Here is a 23,744-nt window from a genome sequence, read left to right as displayed (position 1 = left end):
CTACACATCTTTGGACATAAGGGGCAATTTAGCATGGCAATCTGCCTAACCAGCACATCTTTGAACTGTGGGAAGAAACCAGAGCACCCAGAGGAAAGCCAACCAGGAGAATGTGCAAACTCCACAGTCACCCAAGGCAGTAATCGAACCTGTATCTCTGACGCTGTGAAGAAACAGTGTTATGCACTGTGCCACCCTTGAAGCATCACATCTGTACTGCATTTGGTAGTCTGCAATTCATGCATTGCATTTAACTTCTCAGCTATGTCAGACTCATCCAACCGGAGTAGAAACAAATCATCTTTGATTCTGAGGGAATGCCCAAGCAGGAGTTCCACATAAAGTGTAAAATAATTCTAGTTTGTTTATCCTATTCTGAGCCAGTGAACAGTCATCGTTCAGACCACGCTGGAAACCAGCGGGAACGCAGGTTCCATAGACTTTGCGGCACCAAGTGCCTTCAGCAACTCCTGGATATCATGTGGAGTGAATTGAATTGGCTGAGGACAGGCTTGTGTTGTTGGGGCTCTCTGAAGAAAGTCCTGATGGATCATTCGCTTAACACTTCTAGATGTCGAGAGATCGGAAAGTTGTGGGAGATGCGGAAGGTGCTCAGCACTGTGCCTCGACAGCCCGAGCACTCAACATTACGATCGCAGTGTTGGCCACCCTTGCCGTGGTAGTTTCCATTGTGTCGACACTCGTTATTGTTTTAAGTTTCAGTTGAATCCAACAAGAACAACAAAGCATGGTTATTCCAAAGCTTGGAATTGAAGCAAGCTTGGGAATAACCCAAGCAACACCTCATTTTCTCAGTGGGAGTCTTTTTCTGGCCAAACTCTTTTCAACACCTAGATGCATTCTGTCTATAATTGATTTTTCCTATCAACAATGTCTATGCAGTGCTGGCATGTTTGAAGTGATCACCCAGCAACAATTCAGATTTCTTAAACTTGGCCAAGGTGTGGCCTTGCCTGGATAAATAAAGCAATTGATGTAAAAAAAAAGATCTTAAAGTATGGAAAAGGGCTTGAAGATAGTGGTGGAGGCAAAAGCCCTTTTGAGGAAGAAATCTGCTGCAGCAATGGAGGACCTTTTCAATGCATGAAATGAGACTGTCAAAGAGCAGAATTCTCTCCCTCAAACACAGAATTGCCACAGGAAGCCATTTTCTTCGTGACCCGCAGGCAGGCAGACTTGCCCTCTTCCCGGCGTGCAGCGCAGCGCCCTCACTGTCCACCTCCCATTGAAGGAAATGGGCGGACCTTCCCTCTCCCGGCGTGCAGCGCGGCGGCTTTGGTTCCGATCGGACGAGGAGCCGGCGCCATTTTGTCGCTGTTAGCTGCGAAGGGAGGCGAAGCGGGAGGGAGCAAAGTCTTCCGAATAATTGGGTAAGTTTCAGCTATCGTGGCGATCCTTTGAAGACAGGCAGCCGCTGACCGTGTCCCCAAGCTTCTGTGGGACAGAGTTTCGCAGAAAAAGCGAGTGTTTGACGGGCAGTTGGGCCAATTAAAATTTCGGCCAAGACATAAAGCCTCAGCCACTGGGCACTGCCATCTTGCAGCCTACAATAGTGTAGAGGCATCTCAGCCAGATAGCTCAGATCACAATCCACTCTTATTCACTGGGAGGGGATTGTTTAAAATTACACTTTTATATTGTGCATATTCTGAAACAGTCAAATTTATTATTCTGCAGCCTGTTTTTTTTTTCCAGATTCTGCCTTGCGTGTTTTGAGATGGCTGGCAGCTTTTGTGTTTTTATGTAATACGCATTTTCCGTTTAAAAAATGTCTCGCGTCCATTATTTTTGCTTCCATATCTTCAAGTGTAATGCTTTATTAAATTTTATTGCGCCTAGATATGATCAAGAGATCTCTTCGCTCAGTTTTTCAGTCCTGGGTTCCTGCAAAACTGTAGCACAGAATCAGGCGAACTGGTCGACACCGGAATTTATACTCCATGCGCCTCCACCCACTCTAATGACCTCTGGCAAATTTTGTCTTCTGTCTTTCTTGGTTTGGTTTCCAACTGTGTATCAGTGTCACTCCGTGGCACCGGGTTTAATGTTCCTTCAACTTTCTGAATTTTTCATTCCCCCCCCCCAGTGCGCATAGATTTATGGCGCCTTAATTTTGATTTGCCCACAAATGGCAACTGGCTTTACATCCACCCTGTTGAAGCTCTTCTTAATTTTGTCCAGTTCCACCTGGTTTCCTTTTAGTTTCTTTTTCAAGAGGAAGATGTCCAGCTTTCCTTGACCTCCCTAATAGTTGTTTCCTCAGTTCTGGTAAGATCCTGCAAAATCTTTTGCACTTTCTCCAGTACTTTACTACCCTTTGTGGTGTGGAGATTGGCATAATGCACCGGGTGTAGCCTAAGCAAGACTACACATTTGAAATTCCTCCAGAAATAATCCCTCCAATTTTGCGCTCATTGGCCATAGCAACTACTTTTAGCCGTTTAATAGCTATTTGTAATCCCAGTTTTCTGTTCATGCACCTTCTACTTGCTTACTTTCCCAGGAGTGTAGTTTCTTATTTCACCTCACTATATTGAATTTCATTTGCCATTTTGCCACCCACTCAGACTCTTTATCATGCTGCATTTTTATGCAGTCCTATATCTGCCTATGTATTAAAATTAGAATCACCTTCATATTGTTTCACCATATCTCAGATTTCAGAGGCTTCTATTTTTGGGCATCTTCCATTCAGTCTGCTAGCTGACCCCAATTACATGTGTCCTTATCTAAAATCTCTTCTGTAGCGTCTTTATCAAATACCTTCTGAAAACGCAGGATTATAGGTCACTTTCTGTTGCCTCTGCCTTCGTGCCCACTTCTTTAGCCATTAGTTCACCATACCTTGGGATGTAATGAAACTTTCTACCCATCTTCAAAATTCTCATTCCACCTAGACCCTTCCCATTGGCCTGTTATCCTTTTCGGGTATTATTGAGAACTGCTGGAATGACATTGGCCATCATAATTTCTCTGCTGCCCTCTAACCTGTCTCCCTCTGAATTTGCCTTACTCTGTTCTCTCAATCCAACCCTAACATCATCTTTAAATCTGCTGACAAAGATAGTGCTGTTCCTCTTGCCTGGTGTATTGAGCTCTACTTAACAGAAGCCATCTCGCCGAGGCTTCCTCTGGATCTTGACTCCACTATCAAACATAACTGACATCATTCCCTTCTGGAGACTTTCCTTTCATGACCCCCAACCTCATGGACCCAAACAGCCTGCTTCTTCTTTTTGCCCGAAATTCATAAACAAGACTGCTGGTTGACCCGTTGTTTTGGCCAGTTTCTGTCCCACTGAACATGTTTCTTCGTGTCTCAATTCTATTTCTTCTCCTCAGTCTTTCCTTATCTTCGTCCATGACTCAATTCCCTGAATCACTTCCTGTTTCCACCTTGCTGTCCCTGACTGTCTCATTTTCACCCTGGATGTCCCAATCCCTCAACACCTCCACTCCCCCCATCGCCCAGTCTTGGTGTCTGATGTCTGAAATGTGAAATTTTCCATCACAAACGTGCCACACCTCTATACTAAATTCTCACAACTGGTTATTGTTGAACTCTGCAGACTACTTAGAACAATATCTACAATATGGGCGCAGATTATGTTTGCTATATAACAGTGTTTAAGTACTGAGGGTTCTTAATGAACATATTAGTTAACACCAAGCTAGGGTACAGTCTGATTCAATTTCTGTTATATGCAAAAGCATGGTAAACAAGCAGGATGTTAGAAACAAATATCTTGGTAATGCTATGAATGACCTGGAAGCAAAATTTGGGAAGTAAATCGTGTGCAAGGAATTTTAGTTAATTTGGATTGTGCCTGAGATCAAGAGGAAATCAGGGCTGAAGGAAATATGTCTGCGTGTACTTCCTGCAGTGTAAATTCCTGTGCTCATATTGATAATGGAAACTGCAAAAGATTGTTGTACAGTAATAACACCTGTCCTTGGTTGAAGCACTGCAGTGACGCTCCTGTTGGGGAGCTGTAATTACAGTACAGGAAGTTTCCATCGGGTATAAATGTTGGGATTGTAATGAAAGTGTAAAATGACTAACTGGTGTCTGAATTATGCCTCTGTGATCTTGCCCAGTTGTTCCTTGGCTTCTTACCTTGTTTCACCTGAAGGCACATGCTTTTAACTCAGAGTGCAAAGCCAAGGGAGTCTGACCAGTACTTAAAAACATAGTTTTCGATATTAAATAATGGGGATTAAAGAACAAAACTTTTGCAAATATGCATTGCTCACTACTGGATGTGCTATAAAATAATTTTAATTTGAATACACTGGGGTTTGTTTTGAATCTACTGGATGATGTCATGTAGCTATTGGAGCTTCAACTGAAAGAACTGAGGCCTGGGAAAGAATATCCTTTGGGGAGTCAGTGCAGACTTGATGGGCTGAATGGCCTCCTTCTGCACTGCAGAGATTCAGTGGTTCTAAATGGTTACATGGGAGTGGACAATGGCTGACATCTTTATTTGATGCTTCTATATAGTGGCGAATGTTTGACACTTACTGTGGGAAGTGAAAGAGGCAGGTGACAAGGCTAAACCTGCATCATTTCATTCAATTAATCTCAATGTCCTAATGAGTTACGGAATGTTTTTTTGAAAATAATGTCTGGTTCAAATTAGAGAGTAAAGACTTCTAGCAGATATTCTTCCTTGTGTGCTGCAGAATCTCATTAGGTCACACAAATCATTTTTACATGATAAACCCTTAGACAAACTCCAGGTTTTTTACATAGAAATCCTAAATTTGTAGCTGTTAAGAGGTGGACCAGTTGTTAGATACTGTTAAATTGATGATTATGGGCCACAAACATTTGATACAAAAGTGCATAGCTAATGGCAACTAATGGTCATTCCCTTTTTAGGGCAATAATCAAATTAAGATTCTACTGGCATTGTACTCGAGAGGTAATTAGCCCAGGATCTGAATTTGAGGTTTCCTTTTGGACATTTGTGACTGATGTTGTATCTCTCCATCTTATGGGGCTTGGGGTTCTTTTTGTGCCTGAGGTTTGCTGAATTTATTTTGCAACAATGAACAAAGGGTTTTGCCAATTAGCGACATATGGTGTTGTGAAAGGTGTTCCAATTGTTTTTTTTGGAGAAGGGGGGGGGGGGGGGGAATAGCTGCATGGCTGTACATTGCAAGGAAATGTAGTTTTTCTGCTTAATTTATTTCCATGCTCATGAGTTTGGATTTTTTCCCCCGCTTTAGATTGCTCCTCTTAACTTTGGAAGAGTTGAGTTCGCATCCATCAATAACAATGGGCTATGATAAATATGATAAACGGTAAGGATTTTTAAATTCTATTAAGTTATTTCCATATCATGTTTCCTTCTGCCCATCCCTGACCCCTAGTCTGAATGGGTGATGGCAGTTTTGAAGCTGGGTGTTGCATAATTTTGAGAAAGAAAGGACTTGCTTACCCTTATAACAAAGCTGTTAAAACATCAAATAACCCATCTTTAAAACCTTTAGCTCTCCACTTGGAAAATACTTAGAATCATTGTGGACTGGAGGAGAAAAATATGCAGTTTGTTTTATAGTTCTATGGTTATTGTGCCATTATGCTTGCTAATCTATCCTGAATTTGGAGATGGAGGGTGTTACTACAATGCTTCCCCTCACAGGCCTCATTAGTAATGCATCTAGAGTTTTGGTATGGTGCATAATTATCCTTTTCTGGTTATTTTGCTGCTTAGTGCTAAATTACTTTATTAATTTAGTCCCAGCAGTTGCAGTCAAAATTGGCAGGTGTTTAAGTGAACAATCCCCTTTTAAGAGATTTAATCCCATAAAGGATTATTGCACAATTTAAATTTTAAATGATTCTTTTAGTTTTTGTTAGCTGATTATTTATTTCAATTTTTAAAATAAGTATGGTGCCAGAATAAGTACTAGAAATGATGTAATTGCAAGATAAGTTCGTTTTTCTTAATTATATCATTCTTGGAGGGGTTCACGTTTGCTTGAAGCAATCAAAATGCAAATCCTGTATTTAAAAGAAAACATTTTTTGGTGGCTGAAGTTGTGACCAGTGCACCAACTCATGTAGCGCTCAGTCATGGTGACCAGGACACAGGTGTCCCACACTGTTTCTGGTAACAGGCCATTTGTTGCAATACAGAACTCTCCTCAGCTTTGGTTCCTGGCAGACCACAGAGTGACAAGATCAGTTGACTTTATTTCACCTCCACTACAACTAAAGTCGGCTAACAGCACAGGGCGGAGTTTGAACCTGGGGCTTTTCTTGGCAATTTGGCTCAATCTCTCTCTAATTAAGCTAGCTGTGCCACTGGGGAAGCCCCTGATCTCTCAGTAATGTACAGCTGTGTTTGTCTTGAACTATTTTTGCAGTACTTTAGAGAGTTGATTGGATGTTTATGAGGAATAATGAGGGTTACGTGGGGCCTAGAATTCCATCACCGGTCTATCTAGGCACTTTTGCTCAAATAATTTTCTGCCAAACTAATGATTTTAATGCTAATTCTTGCAGTGAAACTAGTCGAAGTGAGCGGAGCGGCCGTTATGGCTCTGAATGGAACAGAGATGAGCATAGAGAGTCAAGAAACAGACGTGACTATGACTATAAGGATGTTGATTATCGTGCTCCACCGAATCACAATAGGGACTACGAACGTGATAGACGCCGCAGTGATTATCGGAATAATGACCGCTATCAAGACTACAGGAACTATGAGAATTCTGAGGTATGCAATCCTGCATCTCCTGAAATAGTAATTGGAGTTGTTCCAGATGCTTCTGTTTTCGATTGTGTCGCCCACAAAGTGAATGTAGAAAGTCTATCCCTGTATCCATGTCAATGCAGCAGTTAATATCACTTTGGGGTAGGAACTTGGCCTTCAGTGTTCATACCCAGCGGTTGAGGAAGCCTTCCCTTGACTGAGGTGGTCAATATCTGAATTTTAGCCCCTGACTAAGAATATCAGCATAACTCTCTTGCCCAAGTACTGCTGCAATCTTACATTGAACAGCTGTTGTAAGAGGAGTTGAGTAAAACTGAACACTGGAATCATCAGCAATGTTTATATGGAATGAGCGTGTAACCTGGCAAGGGCAGCATTTGTTGCCCTTCCCCAATTGCCCTTGAACAGAGTGGTTTGATATGCCATTTCAGAGGGCAGCTAAGAGTCAAATCACATTGCTGTATTTGCAATCACATGTATCGTAAGTAAGGAAGGCAGATTTCCTAAAGTCTAGGTGGGTTTTTATGACGATCAATGGTAGTTTCATGGTCACGATTACTGAGTTTAAATATGTAATCCAGGTTTATTAATTAATTTAAGGTTTTGAAACCATGTCCCCAGAGCATTCTATGATTCAAAGCATTTGCCTAGGTTTCTGGATTAGCAGTCCAGGGACATTACCACTATGCCACCATCTCCCAGGCACTCCTGGTCTTATAACAGCTGGAGAGGTCATTGGTGAAATGTTTCAATATCTGAGAGGAACTCCAGTGGCAATCTGTAACTGCATTGACGACGTCTGGCAGCCAGCCATCTATCTATTTGTGTTCCTTATGCTGGCCACTGCAAGATTTGACCCACGTTGACACCTGTTTTGCTGGGATTTGTTGCTGCTGTGCTGAATGCTGCCTTTAACCCAGAATCAGCTGCAGTCACCTCTTGCACCCGTACCTCTGTGTTTCTGATTGAACATACGTTGAGTACCTGTGAGCAGTTATTGGTGAATAGATTTTGTTGGATTCTATTAATGATCCCTTTGTTTTGATTCAGAGGGGGCCGCTTCTTAATTGGCAGCAACCATAATATTTTCAGCTTTTTTTTGATCAGCTGTTCCATATGTAGTAGTTTGAGTTTTACCCAGTGCCTCCCTGTGACAGGAATTTAAAGCTTTGTGGGCGTATTACTGGACCACCAATATGGTATCTGGCATTTTAAAATATTGAGCTTTTAAGTAGAAATCAGTCTTTTTTATCAGTCATGGATGAAAGGGAACATGGTTGCTGTATTTAGTCCCCTCATCCTTAAAGTTTAAAAGTTTATTTATTAATGTCGCAAGCAGGCTTATATTAACACTGCAGTGAAGTTACTGTGAAAATCCCCTAGTTGCCTCACTCCGACGCCGACACTGAGAGAGACTTTAGCATGGCCAATGCACCCAACCAGCATGTCTTTCGTACTGTGGGAGGAAACCTGAATACCCGGAGGAAACCCACACAGACACGAGGAGAACATGCAGACTCTGCACAGACAATGACCCAAGCCGGGAATTGAACCCGGGTCCCCGGTGTTGAAAGGCAGCAGTGGTAACCACTGTGCTGCCTATTTACTGGTTGGTTTGTGAATTATTTTATTCCTTCATTTTGCAGTTGATTCTTGGTTGGCCTACAGCACACTGGATCCAGAGATATGCTGTTCAATCTGATGTCACTCATTTTGAAGATTTTTTAAATCAAGTTATATTTACTTCTTTGATTCAGGAGTTTAAAAACTGATGCTTGATAGTAATCGGATTTGTATGACCATTTTAATGCCTCATTTTAATTGACACTGTCTCATTTACGGAATGCGGTGGCAGCAAGTGATGGTACCTGTCCTAACAGGTTGGCAAAAGAAATATGTCTGGCCCTGGAATCCCAGAGATTTCAAGGCCATGATCTAATTGGGTTCAGGTGGCAATTACCAATAGTTTGTGTTTTCATGCAATCGTTTTCAGCATCTGCTAAACTCCTGAGATACCTCTTAATCACTCCCGTGTGTGTCACCCATTTAACTCCAGCTTTAATCGGTTGATGTAGGTAGGCTTACTATAGTGGTACTGATATGCACTAAGTTTTTTCAAATCACAATATACCTAAGACGATATTGACCTGCTTACCTCAGATTTTTTTAATGCATCTAAATGTTGATAGAGTAAGATGTACTTATTTGAAGTGAGAATGGAACTTTTATACAATGAGCAAAAATGTCTCTGCCTCCAGAATTGTGAAGATGACAGCAGATATGAAAGATCCGAGGGAAGCCAGTACTATGACGGCGACTACAAGGACCACGATTATAGAAATGATGGAACTGAAGAGAGGGAAAACAAAACGATCATGTTGAGAGGTCTTCTGCCGTCAACAACCAGAGAGGATGTGTGTATATGTTTAATGACATTTCCATATACATTTGTGTTTATTGGAATTCCAGGAATTAATTTTGTGCAAAATGGTCATACAGCAAGCAATTTAATTTGCAGCACAAAGGTAGCGAATGAGTCGCCACAAGTATCCACACTGCGCAAACTATTCATTTGTATTTTTGCTTTATTTGAGTACATGGCAGCAGGCAGTGTTCTGTTGCAAGCTATGGGGGAAAGAGAGCAGAACAAAATACAATATTTTCAAGCGCATGGCAAATTATAGCCTTGCTGTAATGCAAAGTGTGGCATTTTACAGGACTTTTGTGGAAAAACTTTGCAGTTCATACCTACAGATTGTGGTAGCCTGTTGCTTGTCCTAAGTTAACATTTGTTGTATTAACAAACTGCAGTCTTTTAAATGAACTACTTTTGAAGGAACCAACAAAGATCCAGCTTGCTCATTCTGAACAGATGATGCTCTTGGCTCTCTCAACCTGTATTCTTCCATTCTGTCTTTTGTTTTCCTACTATTACTAACATCCCCCTATTACTGATACAAATGCAGCAATACAGTGTATATAATTGTAGGATGGAACATTTACAAAGGATAGAATGCATTCACCAATGGTTATGCTTTCTATTTGTAAATGTACAAAATAAGTTGGTAGTTTTAAGCGCAATTTCTTCCTGGTTTTCTGAGCATAGACTTTCTTACTAGAATCTGTGGGGAAATGGAACTTTCAAATATCGAGCATTTCTGATTGTGTATGATCGAGGTGAAGAAAGCTCAATCTTACCTAAAACTGAACAAACTGCTTTTTGCTGCACCCACTAAGAGCAGCCATCCTTGGTGCCTTTGTCGTTGCTGAGCTATACATTGTTTTGTACAGTGGATTGGCATGCTGTGGAGTGGGGCCAGGTTCTGACTGCCTTGCAAGTTGCAGCTTACTTGCTATTTACAGTCCAAAGCACCGTTTCTTCTCAAATTTAATTCCCTCAAAGGTAATGATTTCTTGTTGAGTTCACTAGTTGCATTCCAGTGTCTGTTCAAAGTCATATAAAAGCTGTGATAAATGCCAGTTGATTATTTAGCCTCGAAGGTGTCACAGTTGATCCTGTCTTCTGATGTCCAGCCATGTCACTAAAGCCATGTCACCCAACCACCCTGAAACAGTGCAGCAATTGAACCTTGCATTTTCCTATATTTGTATGTCAGAGCTACTTTCCAATGACTAGTAATAATACAAATATTTTCAATTACGTGCTGTTGGGTAAAGTCCCAAGGAGAATAATGCAATGTATTTTAAAATTTCCTTTCAGATTCTTGAAATATTTCAGGACAGTGATGAATTTCAGCCCAAAGACGTGCGAGTGATGAAGTGTAAAGTATCAGGTGAGATTTTGGCTGCTCTTGCAGGTGTTTTCGGAGAAAAAAATATCCCATTTCCTCTTTCAAATTCCGGAAAGACAACTCACTGACCTTTGCTATGGCTGAGGTACATGTGATTGTATTAACCAGTTAAAAATGAAGTTGCTTTAATCTGCAATGGATAAATTGCAGAGATTTGCGTGGTATTAGTAGATTGCCCAACAAGAGAACTCTTGAACAAAAACTTTGAAAAGTTACATTTGTATTCCTAAAGCAAATTTGTTAAATTATTCCATGCGCCACATGCCGACCCTGGAAGCACTCAGATTGCCAAAACCACCTCTTCACTAGCATTGATGGGATTACAGCGGATGAGGCAATCCTTTTGGAGAATGTTAGGAAAGTTTTTATTTGCTTCTTGAATGCTGAGACTTGGTAGCTCTTGGTTGCCAATATTTTTTTCCTTCTGAACTTATTCAATCTTTCTATTTCTTACGTGATTGGGCCCTTTTAATGTAATTCTATATCTTGTCAACTATTAAAAATTGAGCTTCCATTTCATGGAAGTATTGTCAACTTGAACCTGTTGACCACAGCAATTCGCTTCAAAAACATTGTTTCATATTACGTTTCTGTACAGAGTGCAACCTACTCCAAAATAAACAAAGCTTTATTATTAGTTTGTGTTCTGTATTCCCATGAGTCTAGTAATAGGCTCTGAGGTAAGGTGTTTGTTATTTCTCTGCATGCCTTTTTTTAGTTAGCATCAGGATTGTTATTCGAGCAATAACTACTTGTGTTTATGTAGTACCTTTTAACATAAAAAATTTCAAGGCCTTTCACTGGAGTGCTACAAAATACTGAACACGAGGTGTTTGTCAGGCAGATAACCAAAAGCTTGTAATAGAGGTAGATTTTAAAGAATCTTTGAGGAGAAAAGACAAAGAAATTCAGCTTAGGACTAAGGTAGTTGAAGGCACAGCCACCGATGGTATGCAAGGTGGGCAAGGGCAAAGCCATGGAATAGCTTTGAAGCGATGATGAAAAATTTAAAATACGTGCATTGTTTAACCAGAAGCCAACGTAGTTCATTGAGTGCAAGGGTGACAGGTGAGGCAGGAGCCTTTTAGAATGACCTACGGTTTACTGCTGTCAGGCTGGCAAGGAGTGTACTGGAATAGTCCAGTAAGGTCTGGGTGAGCTTTTCAGCAGAAGATGAACTGAGGCAGGGGTGCGCTCAGACTATATCAACAAAGTGGTTAATAGTCTTGGTGATGGTGCAGGTCTGTAGTCTTCACTAGTTCCTAGGACTGGCATTCGGCCAAGATCCTAATGATCTCCATTGGTTATAGATTTTGTAGAAGAGATACTTGTAAGCTACCCAAGCATGCACAATGTGGAATTAAATTCAACATGAATTTTGAAGCCAGTTTTTCCATTTACTGGTGAATCTTAATTAAATTTAGGATGTAGCGGGAGTGATAATGCAGCCATTTATGCCGTGTTAATGATCATGCAACTTGCTGGCATACAGGAGGAAAAAATTGGGAATATTAAGCTTGGAAACTTTTATATTTATAATTTCTTTGTGAGAAACCAGTTTAAGCTGTTGGTGATAATTTGTGTCCTGTATACTGGCAAAGAAAGGGTCAAAGGGCTGGTGATATTAAAACAGCTATTTGCCTTGATTTAAGTAGAGGGCACCACTTTCTTTGAAACTTGTTTTTATGTGTATGTGTAATTTCTTTATGGAACCTAGGTATGGGGAAATGTTAAATTTTGTGTTGTAGCCAAGAGCTTTCCTTTCCAATGGAAGCAACACAGTTGCTTGGGACTGAGGTTACCCATAATCGCAAAGGTCAATTTCTCCTGGGATAAGGATTGAAGTATCTTCCACCTTTGGAACATCCAATAGCTGGATAGAGCTGCATTGTTTTAAGCTAGTTTGCTGTTGTCTCACTTGATGTCTGATCGGAATATTGAAAAACAGCTTAGCTAGTGAGTCTACAAATTATTTTTATACGTTTTTTTTATTTGAATGAAATGAGTTAAATGTAGGTATACAAGTTGTATTTTGCCCTTCATACACCATATTCAATGTCAGTAGGCACGGATCTTGGAAAAGGCAGAATTTTCACACTCAAAGTGGCTATTTTGCACCAGCAGAATTTTTTTAATTATTAAAGAAGATTCTCATCCAGAATGAAAAGCTAATAACTTAGTATAATGGATATAACCTTTCTAAATTATTCCGATATAACCTGGGTGTATCAGTAACTAAAATTATGGACCAATAGACTAATTAAAAAGCTGCAATTTATTGTCTCACTTTTTCAGTTGGAATCTATATGCTTGAAATTGCAGATGAAATAATGCAGAACCGTTGTGCAGATATGGGCGTATGGATATTAACACAAGGAATAATCTCACTTGGCTTCAGATGGGTACATGGGGATAGCTGTATTGATACTTGGAATTATTGCACAATTGCATTAGCCATTTCAATTTCCCACAATCTCTCTTATATGGTTTGCTGTTTAAATGCCAGAACCACTGTCTTTCACAGTTTTGGAATTCAAAAAAAGACAATCAAGTCTTATGTAGTTACAATGAGATATGTTTGCGGAAATGCTTTTGTTAAAGGGATTTTGTCATTTGCAGAACAGCCTCAACTCTGCCAGAGTCCCAGAATTAGTTGCCATTTGAGCCAAGGGGCAATTTGCCCCATTTAAGCACTACATTTACATGAAGGTTTGAACATTTCATTTGGCAGCGGCTGTTAGATTAGAGAGTGGTGAGGATTTTATTCCTCAATGCTGCACAGTTCTGGACTGTTGGAAGCAAACCATCCCTTTTAACAGTTATAGGGCAGTAGTATCATATTCTGTCTTTTTATTTTTTACATTCTAAAACTGACTGAGGAAGCTGGCAGAGGATTATCATTATGGTTTCATAAGTAGGAAAGATGGGGGTGTGAAAAGTCTTTCCTGTTTGTGCCCAGATTGTACCTACATGATCCAGTTAATGGAGGGGTATTAGGTTAGTTAGATGGACAGCCATTTCGTGATGCAGAGTGACGCCAACAGTGCGGGTTTAATTCCCGTACCGATGGAGGTTATTCATGAAGGCCCATCTTATCAACCTTCCTCCTCGCCTGAGTTGTCGTGATCCTCAGGTTAAATCACTACCAGTCAGCTCCTCAAGGGCAGAGTAGCCGAAGGTCATCTGGAATAATGATGAGTTAAACCTGTTTAAAGCATCATCTGCCACTTGTTACTTTTAAGTGTACTGGTATTAGCCCCCCCCCCCCCAAATATTTTAGCTTCTGAGACAATTTGGTGAAAAAGTTCTTTACATTGGAATTGTGATTTTAAAAAAAACAAGGTGTGTAGAACAAATGTATGTGTTCTTCACTAATAAAAGTAAGCTATCAAACTTCTAAAAATACACATTGTTAGGATTCTGCCTCCCTTCGTACAAAGATGCTGCATCAGATTGTCTAACAGTTCTGATACTCGATCTGTTATGTGATGTTGCAACATGGACTCAATGATACTGGGGAGCTCCTGATATAGTATTGAGAGACAGGGCCACAACTAGGTACTATGTGTCATAATTATTATCCATAGGGAGTAGTGTTGTTAGAATATACTGGGAACAATGTAATATTGGAAACCAACTACAATCTTTGATGGGTACGAATATTTCAATACAGGTAGGTTACAAATGATGCAAAACAAATGGCAGTTTTTGTTAAATAATCATTGCAATGATTTCTGTCATAAACTTGGAAGATGATAGGTGATACTGATACCTGTGTGACAAATGCTACGAAGAATGTGTAAACGTTTAAGTGCATTTTTGAAAACTGAGTTCAAATTTTTCTGTTCCCTCCCATGGTTTAAAAAAGACAATAAGGCCTCTATCATGCCACACAAATAGACATTTGTACATAACACGTGGCGACAGAATGAATGGCTGCTTTAAACACGCTGACTAACACAATCCCGTCTATATCTGAATGCTGTCTCTAGGTCAAAGCCGTGGTTTCGCCTTCGTGGAGTTTAATCACTTGCAGGACGCAACAAGATGGATGGAAGCCAACCAGGTTGCTTCATCACAAGTCTAGATTTATTGGAGGGGGGAAGGATCAAGTGTTTTCCGCTGCGGAAAAAGACCCAGAGGGACCAAATATTATTCCACCCTTTCCCTCAAATACCAGTACTTCTTGATTACATTTGTAAAACAGACACAAGTTATTATTTGGGTGTTTGTAATTTTGTGCTTTTGTGGCCATGAACCTGATAACTGCTTGCAGTAAAAAAAACTAATAGTGGTTACTTGGTGCTCATCTTAATGGCCGGTGTCATGTGGCACCTACCCCCCAACTACCTATCTGTGAAATGCAACACTGCACCATTTAATTTGTTGTGGAGAGACTTTTAACATGTGGAAAAAGTTGTTGATGGACATCAAATGCCTGTTTTTTGGGCCTTTCCCTCTTCCATCTGCATCATTTCCAATGAAATGTCCGGTAATTGGCAGTCTGTGCTGATTTAGCTGGCCTTGTTTTCAGGCACGTGACTTCTAGTTTCTCAGATTTCCATCTCGAGCAGAAGGAGGAACCTCAGAATCGTGATAGTTCCCATGGCTCAAGACGGTTGTTGTGTTTAATTGGAAATACTGATTTAACTATTGCTAGACGTTATTAGTGTAGCATGTAAAACTTACTTACAAATTCCACTAGAGCTGTGGGGGCTGCACAAATGCCATACATGCGTTGTTTATTGTCATCTTAAAGAGCCTCAGCTTAGTTAAATTCCATTAGCCAGGTTGTTTAATCAGTTTACCCATCATCAGTTGAGTGGATGTGGTGAAAATTTGTTGGCTGCTACCGAAATGGAGCTTCATGCATGCGCTAAGGAATTGGGATTAGGCTGCAAATATTGTGGCTTATTGCTTGACTTGAAAGATGCACTGTAATTGGCAACTTATTTGCCGATACAGTATCTTTGTCAAGTGAAGTGTCTTAAGTTTCGTATTTCTAAATGAGAAGTTGAAGGTTTCTGTGGAAATGTGCACATCCTTGATTTTCTCAAGTGGTGAACCAATGTATATTTAAAAACCTGTCCCTTTGGAAGGAAGACTATAAAACAGTGCAGTACATGAACATGCCCAATATTGTGAGACTGTTAACTCAAACTTCATGATATTTTCTGAGGTGATCTCAGGATAAATTTTATCTTTGCAGATTAAGTGGGAAGAAAATATAGGAGGCAAGCAAAAAGCCACCAAGTAACGTTTCATATAGCAGAGAAGAATCAACTGTTTATCAGTTAAACCAGACTTGCTTAGATCTGCATCTAGGTAGAACAAATATCATCTGTATCCTTCATCTTCCAAGAGTTGAGACCCACTTTCATCTTTGAAGTTAAATCATGACTTGATTACCTAGGTGACTAGATCGTCTACATCCAGGATACTTTTAAAAATATATTTGAGAGTAGTTTTCATCCCTTGCTTGGAGCCAGTGTGATCTGTGTTGACAAACTTGTGCTACATTGTGTAGATTCTGACTTGCCTTTTGTTTCCAGCAGCGTTGTCTTACCATTCTTGGAAAGTCCGTCTCGATGCATTACAGCACTAAGCCTTTTGAGGACTGGAGTTGCAACAAGGTAGTATGAATATATTTCTCATTGCAGCCAATCTTTTATGCTTGCCATTTAAAAAAAAAAATCTCCTTGGTTAATATGTGGAAATTCTGTATTTTACAATTCCCTTTTGTTTTGGAGCCAAGTTCTAAACATTTAAAACTGGTTGTGTGTTTGTAATGCTCCGTACCGTGGATTGAGGGGGCACAAGTTTGAAATCCTGATTTCAGCACTACTACCTTGGAAGACATCCCCATAGACTCTGACAATTTGACAAAATTATCTTATTAGCTGGAGAATATTGTGTCTCATATTATTTCTGAGCACTGTTGTGGCAACCAGTGAACCTCTTTGGAGGAGAAAAGTTGCTTATTTTTCCTCTTGCCTGTCCCATAGGTCTTCAGGTGATGCATGATCTGTGGAGAAGAATTGGGTTGGTGGGGGAAAGTATTGGTTGGTTATATTGAGGTTTGTTTTTCCTAGGGAACCCTATTTTTAGCCACCTTCCCATTTTGTATAAAGGGGTTCAATCATAAATCTGTTTCCTTTAGTGTGGAAATGGAGAATAAAGGAATGTAATCTTAAAATTAGAGCTAGCTCATTTAGGAGAAAAATCAGGAAGCACCTTTCTTGCATAAAAGGTGGTAAAAGGCTGGAATTTTTTTATCATAAAGGCGGTGGATGTTGGGACTGCTGGATTTTTTTTAAGACTTGAGATTTTTGATAGGGTATTGATGTGTAAATTGAGTTTGTACAGATTAGTTCCTTTGTTGGATTTGGAATGCCTCATCAAAGGGCCCAGTTTAGATTGGAAAGTGACTAGTTTTTAAAAAAAACAATCCAGTAAGGAGCGTTTTAGTGATTAACCTTGGCTATATTTATCCCTGCCCATGATTTCCCTGTGGGGAGATTGGTGAGAGGTGTGCAATTGAGTTGCTGTTAATTAGGGAGAGTTGCAAGAGATTGCCTGTTCTATGATTTTGCAGAAGACAAATGCTGTTGTCTGGAACTCAAAAATTGATTGCAATTGCATGACACTTGATATTAAAGTTTTACAATTTATTAGTGTCGCAAGTAGGCTTACATTAACACTGGAATGAAGTTACTGTGAAAATCCCCTAGTCACCACACTCCGTTGCCTGTTCGGGTATACTGAGGGCGAATTTAGCATGGCCAATCCACCTAACCCGCACATCTTTGGACTGTGGGAGGAAACCGGAGCACCTGGAGGAAATCCACACAGACACGGGGAGAATGCGCAAACTCCGAGTCACCCGAGGCTGAAATTGAATCTTGGTCCCTGGCGCTGTTGAGGCAGCAGTGCTAACCACTGCCACACTACTGCCCCGGTATTGGGAATATATGATTTTCCACATTTTATACCCAGGACCTGGTTTAAATACTCAATCCAAGATTGAATACATAGGCATAGCATCATATTCAGTGTCTTGATAACGAGCATTAATTCTAATTAAAATATTTTTTGTTCTTGCATTAGTACAACACTGCAGACTATGCCTTGAATGATTTCACAATCTATACCAATCAGAATGTGAGTTGAACACCCTGTCCTTTTATAGCCAGAAGTTAGATTTATAACTTCTGTTTTGGGCTTTATGTAAATCCAGATCGCAGATTAAAACGGGCCATATTTTCACCTATTAAATTAATCCCCCAGTTCACAAGTTTCAAATCTCAATGCCATTCACTCAAACATTGTGCTCTCTGCAAAGACAGCTTGTATACATAATCATTTTTGTGTAAGGTAATGAGTATTTTTTACGTAGTATATTCTAGTGCTATAAACCTTTCCCTTTTTTTCTGTAGTGTGGAGTGACTAACTTCAAGCGACGAGAGAGATGCTTTAAATGTGATGCTCAGAAGCCTGGTAAGTCATGTGGAGGGTTCTCTACCCTGTGCGGTGAGGGGGTTTAGTTTGGAGGTTTGCTGTGTCCCATTGTGCGAGGCTGAAGGTCTGTGCTTTTGTGTTACACTTTTCATCTCTGCTGTAGAGAAACTCTTGGGGTGGGGAGATCAGAGGGCAGAATAACTCATTCATATTCCCACTCGTCACTATGCGCAGATACTGATGAGTGCTGGGAATTAGGTGTCCAGGTCATAATTTCGGTCAGCAAAAATGAAGAGAACAAATGATCAGAATCTAGTTTTCGCAATCTGATGAATGCTGTGCGATTCTCTGCCCATCCACTTGAAATTCTTGCATATTCAATGTCATTTCAGTTAAAATCATTGGAGTTCTAAATCATAAGACCATAAGATATAGGTGCAGAATCAGGCCACTCAGTCCATCGAGTCTACTCTGCCATTCAGTCACGGCTGATGTGTTTCTCAACCCCATTCTCCCGCCTCTTCCCCCCCCGTGACCTTTCTCTGTCTTAAATGCACTTGCAAGTGAACAAAAAGATTAACTTTGTCCGTTTTTGCTATTGGATCTTGCATTCTCCCATCACCTCTCAGTATTTTCATAGTTTATGATGAGTTGTATTCTCAATTTCTTCCAGAAACTGAAGAAGAGCAAGTTCGTGTGCAAGGTGAACCATTTATGTCTGATTACGCAAACGACAGTAAGTTTCTCTGAATTCTGAAAACCCATTGATTTTTGTGTTAGTACTCTGCAGTAGTCTTGTGTTTCTTAATTTCCCCCCTGAGATGTGTCGATTGATGCATCTCATTGATCTGATTAGTATCTGGCTCAGTCTCAGTTTGCTAGTCTAGAAAAGGTTTTTAAACTCAAATATCATTATTTTCTGTATGTGCATGTTGAGTTGTACAAGATTTCCAGCTCTAGTCTTCGGGGTTTGTTCTTTATAATACTTGGTTTCTCAGCAGGACTTTGCTCAGAAATGAGATTTTGAAATTATTAAAGTTGATTAGAACTGAGAATGAAGCTCTTGTTTTTGTGAATTGGCCTCGGGACATTTCTCACAAATGCAGGTTGCTGTTGAAACCAAGATTTAAATGTGCTTGGTATTCACTGCATCTCAGCATGAATTATGCGTTAACTGTGGTTTGCAGTTGGGAGTCCAAAGTTATGACACAGAACAAATTGAAAGCAATAGATATAACAACCATGTACATACAATTGAGTCTTTGGTTTTTAAAATGAGGGCTATCTCATGGAAACTTACAAAATTCTAACAGGGTAGATTCAGAAAGAATGTTCCCAATAGTAGGGGAATCCAGAACTAGGGGTCATAGTTTGAAGACAAGGGGTAAACCTTTTAGAACTGAGGGGAGAAGAAATTTCTTCACCCAGAGGGTGGTGAATGTGTGGAATTCACTACCACAGAATGTAGTTGAGGTCAAAACGTTGACTGATTTCAAGAAGAAATTAGATATAGCTCTCGGGGCTAAAGGGATATGAAGGGGGATCAGGATATTGAATTCGATGATCAGCCATGATCAAGGCGAATGGCAGGTTAGACTCGAAGGGCCGAATGGCCTACTTCTGCTTTCTGATTCTATTAATTGTGTCCATCCTTTAGTTTTGTTTGCTCAAGCTATGGTATAGGTGTGTTGCAGCAGCAGGTTGTAATGTTTCCCCCTGTAACCATCTGCTGTCTCTTATCAAACAATCCCAGTTGGGTGTTTTACAGAGTAGAGACAATACTTTCCACTGTATCCCAATACATGTGACACAACAAGTCAAATCAATTCAGCAAAGCTGCAGTGTTCTTGTAACTTCACTTCATTCTTAGCAGAATATATTTTGCTGCACTAGCTTGATTCATTTGTCCACTGGCCATTTCTGAGTCTCAGGCTGGAGTTATCCAGCTGAACGCACCCTGCCAGAGCGAATGGAGAATTTAGTGCTTAACCAAATCACCATTATGGAAACCTCTATGACTCATTGACTGCAGCAGGACTGGATAATGCCAGCTCCGGGTGAGGTTGGAGAATCCAGCCCTCAATATCAGTGTCTGGTAATGAGGAGTTTTGGGTTCTGGGGTTATTGTTAATTGGCTGCCAACCTGTTTTTCATAATGTTGGGAGCCTTTGGTTCACCAATATTGTCAATAACCAATTTTAAATGGAAATTATACGTATGATGTTTCATTGTTGCCATGTTAATTGACTTTGCATTTGAACGCTGCCATTGTATTCTAATTAAAATCATTTTATTTGTCAACAGCCATTATTTTAAGAAACATAGGTCCACATACGCCAATGGAATCTATCCTGAGTGCATTGGCTCCATATGCTGTGCTGTCCGCTGCAAATGTCAGGTTGATCAAGGACAAACAGACCCAATTAAACCGGGGATTTGCCTTTGTTCAGCTGGATTCATCTTTTGTAAGTTTTGTTTTATCTTTTATGTGGTCATTAATAGCATGGTGTGATTCTGTTCCCATGAGATAATTTTAACCGAGAGATTGCAGCAATTAATGTTCTTAAAGCAAAGACTTGATTACAGTGCTTTTATGAATGTTTTATACCTCCGTGACCAAGCTTTTGGTCTTATTTTATAATCCTGTGAAGCTTCTTGGGACATTAAAGGCACGATGCAAGTTGTTAATGTATATAAAACTAGCAAGAGCTGAGGCAATCATGCTCATTTGCAACTTTGACCAATAAATCACAGAAGTTATGCTGTAACTAGTTGGGTGGGGGAGCTTGGAGAGCACAAGGCTTCTCAAAGGCTTTGGGAACATAATCACTGAGAATGTAGGAAGATGCTTTCCTTGGAAATTCAGACTCCAGTTTGTGTGTAACGGACATGATGTCTGATTAAAGGTGAAATAGAATACTTTGTAATCCACCTTTTTGGGTCTTGCCTCAGCATTGACACAAACCATTGATTTTACTATCACAGTGAATCAAAAGGATACTGTAGCATATTTGGTGGGTTGACGTGCTCCACTATGTTCATGGGCAGAGTGAGCGAATCATTGGGTGGATGAGTTGTCTGTCATTCACTCCATTGATGAAGCTGGAAATGTTTTAAAAGGCTGCCACAGTATGCATTCTTTAAACTGTATTTTTTTTCCTTCTGCAGGAAGCTTCTCATCTTATTCAGATACTGCTTGCGTTACAGCCTCCGTTAAACATTGATGGTCGGACCATTAATGTTGATTTTGCTAAATCTTTAAAGAAGTAGGTTGTCTCCAAATGTCTCCACGTTAAGTATGGCTGGGATATTGTGTTTTATGTATCTGCAGGGCTTTAGAACATCTCGCATTTAATAGTTCTTATACCATGCAGTCCCTGGGCATCATCCCAGAGTTGATTGGTATGTGGTGGGCTATCCCAAACCCTTCCAACAATGTCACTTTGAACTGATTGACCATTAAAGTGACCCAAGGTCAACTACAATATTGTTTTTCTCTTTCCCCTGTTTTATAATCGAAGCTTGAAGCCTGACTTTATGTAGGCTGTACACAGCAAGTACAAGATTTATAAATGATGAACTCTGACTGGCACTAGCCCAAAACAGTGTGGCTACAATGGAGACCACGACGGACTGGCAAATATTACATCTCCAATTAGTGATGCCACATACTGTTGCAGTGTGCTGTGCTTCCTTGCTTTGATTACACCCACCTACGATCCTAGTATTCACTGTTATTTCCTCCCTCATTATGATTCTGTCTGTTTTTCAAACCATGAAATAGCCACAAAGAAATTTCCAGGATAATGGGTTTTAGAATGTAAAATGGCGCAAGTGCCATGTTGCATCTTGAGAAATTAGCTGTGGGCATTGTTGCACAGGCTTTTCCATCTTTCTAAGTTAAATATAAACGCATTGCTCCTGTATTCATTCTGAAGCCCTCAACAATCCACAATTAACTGTTTATCTTAGGGACCATATCCTTTCTGATGGTAATAAGATCAGTTCGTCAACTGTTGCGATCACAGCAATAGCTGCAGCCCAGTGGTCGTCAAGCCAGGTAACAACTCCTTTTTATGTGGTTTCCCTGTGTGAATCTGCACTGCTTGTTTAGTAATTTAATGCGACGACAGCAGCTCATGTATGTTTAGTGTGATCGGCACTAGCTCAGTTAAGTCTGTGCCTTTGGTCTGATAACATTTATGCCTTACATTATGTGGATAGAATTCTACTATGTTTCTCAGAAATGCGGACTGGTGTAAAGAACTATAGGATGCTCGGACCACTGCATCTTTTCCAGTTTCATCTGTTTTTCTGCTGAGCTCTGACCCAAACTGGGGTTGGCGTTCCAAGGGCACAATACCCTTTTGTTTCTCTGCCACATGGTTCTCCATGTGTGATCGCCACCACTGGATGCCATCAGGCTATTCATCTATCGAGGTTTACTTCAGCTCACCTGATCCACTTCTCATCTTAATCTATAACTGACAGGACAGTGAACGGGAGTGAAATATTGACTTTTTCACCCAATGATTTTTAATTAATTGTTGCAGGTGCAGCAAGGATCAGAAGATGGAAGCATTGACTACAGCTACTTCCAGCCTGGACAGGATGGCTACAATCAATATGATCAAGTATGTACAAGAAAGGGGAGATTTTGAAGTGCTTAACTCTAGGCTTTTTGTGACTAATGTGAAATTTCTGTGTATGGCTTCAGTAACGAGACACCATCAAACAAGATGTAATAAGTCTTTCGCTTTGACAATGAAAGATGACTATTTTGATGATTCGGGTTCCATGCAAAACAGCATTTTACATGTTTCAAAAGGCTTCATGTGCAATGGAGAAATATTTTGGGGTGGCACGATTTTCATTTTCCCTCGGTTTGACCACTTTGGTACAGAGGACTGCAGTCCTGCTTGAGTATCATAATGAAAATGAACAATTGTTTGTCTAGATTTCCTCATTCTACATAAAATTTGTAAACATAACTGAATATTTTTGCAGCGCATGTTAATGGCTTGATAGTTCTAAGCATAGTTTTATTGAATGGGACAGATTGGGAAATGTCACGAGTTGGAATGTCACTGAAACCCAGCCACTGGATGTTTCTCTGCAAAAAAAGGTGCACTGAGTTGCAAGTTGATGCACTACTAGGTGAGATCACTCATGTCCAGTCAAAGCAAAAGTCATGATGGTTTTACTTTTGTCTGTTTTAGATGTCATATGCACAAGACTATGGACAGCAAAGTGGCTCTGTAGATTCTACCCAACAAGGATTGGCAGTCTACCAGGCTCCCGCAGTAATCTCAGGTGGAACCTTTTTTTTCTTCTCTATCTGCAGGATATTTTATTACTAGGTTTCTACTTACCTATGCTCTCTGCAACTATGCTGACTAGCAGCCCTTAAATGTTTCAGATTAGTAAGGAGCAATTCTTGCTTTCAATTTCCCTTGCTCCTTGAGAAATTGCTTACCTTCCATTTAGTGTTTCTCCACACTGAAATTGGGGAATCATCGGACATGTACTTGAGGCTCAGCACCTTGAAGGAAGAATATTGATCCACTATTCTCCACCCACAAAAATAGTTAGTGTTGCAGGGTGGAATAAATGTTGCCATCCAGCCTTTGGAGCAGTTGGTTTTACATTTATTATTATTCTTGTTTGTTTTCTCACTAGACCATCTTGCAATTTATTCTTCATTCAGTGCATTATCATTTTTTTT

At 40.2% G+C, this 23,744-nt stretch overlaps 1 protein-coding gene across 6 annotated transcripts in view; it reads left to right on the top strand.

Annotated features, from left to right (window-relative positions):
• Nucleotides 1–1,271: 1,271 nt before the first annotated feature.
• Nucleotides 1,272–23,744, top strand: part of LOC144491703 (RNA-binding protein 5-like) — a 35,996-nt gene continuing 13,523 nt past the window's right edge. For 2 of the 6 annotated variants that reach the window (XM_078209900.1, XM_078209897.1), the window contains exons 1-15: nucleotides 1,272–1,391; nucleotides 5,257–5,331; nucleotides 6,539–6,752; nucleotides 9,008–9,163; nucleotides 10,471–10,543; nucleotides 14,554–14,627; nucleotides 16,114–16,194; nucleotides 17,669–17,722; nucleotides 17,998–18,058; nucleotides 18,693–18,755; nucleotides 20,324–20,484; nucleotides 21,188–21,285; nucleotides 21,992–22,079; nucleotides 22,573–22,653; nucleotides 23,239–23,332. In XM_078209900.1, coding sequence (XP_078066026.1) covers nucleotides 5,306–5,331; nucleotides 6,539–6,752; nucleotides 9,008–9,163; nucleotides 10,471–10,543; nucleotides 14,554–14,627; nucleotides 16,114–16,194; nucleotides 17,669–17,722; nucleotides 17,998–18,058; nucleotides 18,693–18,755; nucleotides 20,324–20,484; nucleotides 21,188–21,285; nucleotides 21,992–22,079; nucleotides 22,573–22,653; nucleotides 23,239–23,332 — 1,324 coding nt within the window. In that variant the 5' untranslated portion in view covers nucleotides 1,272–1,391; nucleotides 5,257–5,305. The remainder of the gene's footprint in view (nucleotides 1,392–5,256; nucleotides 5,332–6,538; nucleotides 6,753–9,007; nucleotides 9,164–10,470; nucleotides 10,544–14,553; nucleotides 14,628–16,113; nucleotides 16,195–17,668; nucleotides 17,723–17,997; nucleotides 18,059–18,692; nucleotides 18,756–20,323; nucleotides 20,485–21,187; nucleotides 21,286–21,991; nucleotides 22,080–22,572; nucleotides 22,654–23,238; nucleotides 23,333–23,744) is intronic. The other 4 variants (XM_078209903.1, XM_078209901.1, XM_078209899.1 and 1 more) reach the window with 3 other exon arrangements.

The sequence above is a fragment of the Mustelus asterias genome, chromosome 3 (assembly GCF_964213995.1).
Source record: "Mustelus asterias chromosome 3, sMusAst1.hap1.1, whole genome shotgun sequence".
Taxonomy (NCBI): domain Eukaryota; kingdom Metazoa; phylum Chordata; class Chondrichthyes; order Carcharhiniformes; family Triakidae; genus Mustelus; species Mustelus asterias.
The sequence above is the reverse complement of the archived record's forward strand: the minus strand, read 5'-3'. Positions and strand labels throughout refer to the sequence as shown.